This window comes from Homarus americanus, unplaced genomic scaffold (assembly GCF_018991925.1).
Source record: "Homarus americanus isolate GMGI-L3 unplaced genomic scaffold, GMGI_Hamer_2.0 scaffold43655, whole genome shotgun sequence".
NCBI classification, from domain to species: Eukaryota; Metazoa; Arthropoda; class Malacostraca; order Decapoda; family Nephropidae; genus Homarus; species Homarus americanus.
In genome coordinates, this window is record NW_024747802.1 from 8,577 (window position 1) to 13,056 (window position 4,480).

At 56.8% G+C, this 4,480-nt stretch overlaps 1 protein-coding gene across 1 annotated transcript; it reads right to left on the reverse strand.

Annotated features, from left to right (window-relative positions):
• Positions 1–1,486: 1,486 nt before the first annotated feature.
• Positions 1,487–2,873, reverse strand: LOC121879866 (proline-rich protein 36-like). Its single transcript, XM_042386651.1, has 2 exons — positions 2,644–2,873; positions 1,487–2,540 (listed from the first exon to the last, which is right to left on the reverse strand). Exons 1-2 carry the CDS (start codon positions 2,871–2,873, stop codon positions 1,487–1,489), a joined length of 1,284 nt encoding a protein of 427 aa, XP_042242585.1.
• Positions 2,874–4,480: the final 1,607 nt, after the last annotated feature.

Sequence of the window (4,480 nt, forward strand, 5' to 3'; positions counted from 1 at the left end):
TCCTGGCAGGGACAGAGGAACACTCACTACAGAAAGTATCTACAAGGATAGGTCCTGGCAGGGACAGAGGAACACTCACTACAGAAAGTATCTACAAGGATAGGTCCTGGCAGGGACAGAGGAACACTCACTACAGTAAGTATCTACAAGGAGAGGTCAGATGATTTTCAAAATGAACACTGCGACTACTGTTGTCTCAGTCGGGTTGTCAAAATCTTTCCCCTATTGTCATATTGTCTAACAAAACAAATTATAGACTTTTTGTAGTGAGTAATCAAGGGTGCCTGATAATGTTGAGTGACGATTGTTGTCATTTGTAATAATAATACTGTAATGATAATAATAATGATTAATATTAAGACAATTTGATCAAGAGCAGCAGAGAAGATCATAAGATACTTATTACCAGTAAGGTTGTTAAGTAGTTCTATTACTATTATACTTCTGTGATAGAGAAGGGAAGATAGTGAGAAAGAACAGGAAAAATAGGAGGGAGAGAAGGGTAGATAGGAGAGAGAAGGACAAAGGAAGAAGAGGGAGAGAAGGCAGGACAGTACTGTACAGTGACTTACCTAACTCCTTAGTTGGTGACACACTTGTCACAGGGCCCACAATATTTGGTGGAGCCGCAGACCAAGGGCTTGGGATGGTTGTAGGAGTTGCAGACCCAGGGCTTGGGATGGTTGGTGGAGCTGCAGACCAAGGGCTTGGGATGGTTGGTGGAGCTGCAGACCAAGGGCTTGGGATGGTTGGTGGAGCTGCAGACACAGGACTTGGGATGGTTGGTGGAGTTGCAGACACAGGGCTTGGGATGGTTGGTGAAGCTGCAGACACAGGGCTTGAGATGTTGGGTAAAGCTGCAGACCCAGGGCTTGGGATGGTTGGTAGCCGCAGACCAGGGGCTGGGATGGTGTGTAGGAGTTGCAGACCCAGGCTTGGGATGCGGGAGCAGCAGACCAAGGGCTTGGGATGGCTGGAGCTGCAGACAAGGGGCTGGGATGGCTGGAGCTGCAGACAGGACTTGGGATGAGTTGCAGACACAGGGCTTGGGATGGTTGGAAGCTGCAGACACAGGGCTTGGAGATGTTGGGTAAAGCTGCAGACCCAGGGCTTGGGATGAAGCTGGTAGCCGCAGCACCAAGCGGGCCAACATGGTTGTAGGAGTTGCAGACCAGTGGGGCTTGGGATGGTTGTGGAGCTGCAGACCGCGCCGGGATGCTGGTGGAGCTGCAGACCAAGGGCCAGATGGCTAGGGGAGTTGCATTGGCCATGACTTGGGATGGCGGGTAGCTGCAGAATCAAGGGGCTTGGGATGGCTGGGTGAGCTGCAGACCAAGGGCTTGGGATGGCCGGGTGGAGCTGCAAGACACAGGGCTTGGGATGGCTGGTGGAGTTGCAGACACAGGCTTGGGGATGGCTGGTGAAGCTGCACATCATTGCGGGGGCTTGGGGATGGTTGGTGGAAGCCACACAGTGCTTGGGATGTCTACAGTGAAGCCGCACACAGGCTTGAGATGGTTGGGTGAAGCCGCAGACACAGGGCTTGGGATGGCTGGTGAAGCTGCAGACCCAGGGCTTGGGATGGCTGGTGAAGCTGCAAGAATCCAGGCTTGGGATGGTTGGTGGCCGGCATCCAGGGCTTGGGATGACAGGAGCTGCAGACCAAGGGCTTGGGATGGCTGGTGGAGCTGCAGACACAGGGCTTGGGATGGTTGGTGGAGCAGCATTGCCAGGGCTTGGGATGGCTGGGTGAAGCTGCACAGGCCTTTGGATGAAGTGCCTGCAGACACAGGGCTTGGGATGGCCTGGTGAAGCCAAGTATCACAGGCTTGGGATGGCTGGTGAAGCTGCAGACACAGGGGCTTGGGATGGTTGGTGCTGCAGACCGAGGCTTGGGACAGTCAAGTGAAGCTGCAGACCCAGGCTTGGGATGGCTGGTGAAGCTGCATCCCAGGGCACAGGATAGTTGGTGCTGCAGCATCACAGGCTTGGGATATGGTGGGGCAAAGCTGCAGACACAGGGCTGAGATGGTGGGAAGCTGCAAGACAACAGGCTCATGAAGCAGGCTGCAGACACAGGCAGGCTTGGAGCGGCTGGTGCTGCAGACCCAGGGCTTGGGATGGCTGGTAAAGCTGCAGACACAGGGCTTGGGATGGCAGAAGCTGCACACAGGGCTGGGATGGCTGGTGCTGCAGACCCAGGGCTTGAGATGGTGGGTGTGCCCACACAGTGGGGCTTGGGGATGCAGAAGCTGCAGACACAGGGCTTGGGATGGTTGGTGAGCTGCAAGACCCAGGGGCTTGAGATGGTTGGCAAAGCCAAGAATCCAGGCCTGGGATGGTTGGCAGTCACACAGGCTTGGGATGGTGGGGCAGCCGCAGACACAGTGGGGCTTGAGATGGTGGGTAAAGCCGCAGACACAGGGCTTGGAGATGTAGGGTAGCCGCAGACACAGGCTTGAGACAGGGGTAAAGCCAAAGGCACAGGGCTTGGGATGGTTGCAGGAAGCCGCAGACCCAGGGCTGAGACATGGGTAAAGCTGCAGACACAGGGCTTGAGATGGTGGGCAAAGCTGCAGACACAGGGCTTGAGATGGTGGGTAAAGCTGCAGACACAGGACTGGGATGGTTGGTAAAGCAGACACAGGGCTTGAGATGGTGGGGTGCTGCAAGATTACAGGCTTGGAGATGGTGGCAAGCCGCAGACACAGGGGCTGGGGATGGTTGCAGCCGCAGACACAGGCCCAGGGGCAAAGCCAAGGACTGGGATGGTTGCGCATGCACAGTGGGCTTGAGATGTGGGTGCACACAAGGACTGGTTGGTTGGTGAAGCTGGCAGGCACAGGGCTGTGCAGCCAGACACAGGACCCCATGGTTAAAGCTGCAGACACAGTGGGGGCTTGGAGATGGTTGGTAAAGCTGCAGAACCAGGCTGGAGGAAGCTGCAGACACAGAGCTTAGGAATGGTTGGTGAAGCTGCAGACACAGGGGCTTGGGATGGTTGTGCCGCAAGACACAGGGAAGGCTTGAGACGAAGGTGCCTGCAGACACAGGACTGCAGATGGCTGCAAGCTGCAGGCACAGGGCTGGAGATGGTGCGTGCTGGCAGACACAGGACTCTGGGGATGGTTGGCAAAGCTGCAAGGCACAGGGCCGAGATGGTGGGCAAAGCCGCAGACATTGAGGACCTGGGGGATGGTTGGCAAGCTGCAGATTGCCAGGCTTGGAGATGGTTGTGCCGCAGCATCCAGGGCTTGGGACACTGTGAAGCTGCAGACACAGAGCTTAGAATGGTTGGGTGAAGCGCAAGACACAGGGCTTGGAGATGGTTGGAGGAGCGCAGACCAGGGCTTGGAGATGGTGGGCAAAGCTGCAGACACAGGGCTTTGGGATGGCTGGTGGAGCTGCAGACCCAGGGCTTGGAAAAGATGGTGGGGTGCTGCAGACACAGGGCTTGGGAGATGGTTGGTGGGACAGGCACAGGGCTTGGGAGAGATGGTGTGCTTGAATCAAGGGCTTGGGATGGCACCTGGTGGAGCTGCAAAACCCAGGGCTGGATGGAGCAGAGCTGCAGACACAGGGCTTGAGATGGTTGGCGGTGACCCAGGGCTTGGGATGGCCAGGAGCTGCAGACACAGGGGCTTGGAGATGGCTGGTGCTGCAGACACAGGGCTTGAGATGGCAAAGCAGACCCAGGGCTTGGGATGGTTGGCAAGCTGCAGACCCAGGGCTTGGGACATGGCTGGTAAAGCTGCAGACCCAGGACTTGGGATGGCTGGTAAAGGCAGGACACAGGGGCTTGAGATGGTTGGTAAAGCTGCAGACCCAGGGGGCTTGGGATGAGCAGAAGCTGCAGACACAGAGCTTAGAATGGTTGGCAGGTAAAGCTGCAGACCCAGGCTTGGGATGGTTGGGTGAAGGCAGACACAGGGCTTGGAGATGGAGCAGAAGGCAGACACAGGGCCAAGGATGGCTGGCAAAGCCAAGAATCCAGGCTTGGGATGGCTGGCAAAGCCAGCAGACACAGGGCTTGGAGATGGTGGGCAAGCTGCAGATCTTGCACCCAGGGCTTGAGATGGTGGGGTGCTGCAGACACAGGCTTGGGATGGTTGGTGGAGCTTCAGACCCAGGCTTGGGAGATGGTGGGTAAGCTGCAGACACAGGGCTTGAGATGGTTGGTGGAGCTGCAGGAGCCAGGGCTTGGGATGGTGGGGTAAAGCTGCAGACCAGCTTGGGATGGTTGGTGGAGCTGCAGACCCAGGGCTTGGGATGGTTGCAGGAGCTGCAGACACAGGGCTTGAGATGGTTGGTAAAGCTGCAGACCCAGGGCTGGGATGGTTGGTGGAGCTGCAGACACAGGGCTTGGGAGAAGGCTGGAAGCTGCAGACACAGGGCTGAGATGGTTGGTAAAGCTGCAGACCCAGGCTTGGGATGGTTGGTAAAGCTGCAGACCCAGGGCTTGGGATGGTTGGTAAAGGCA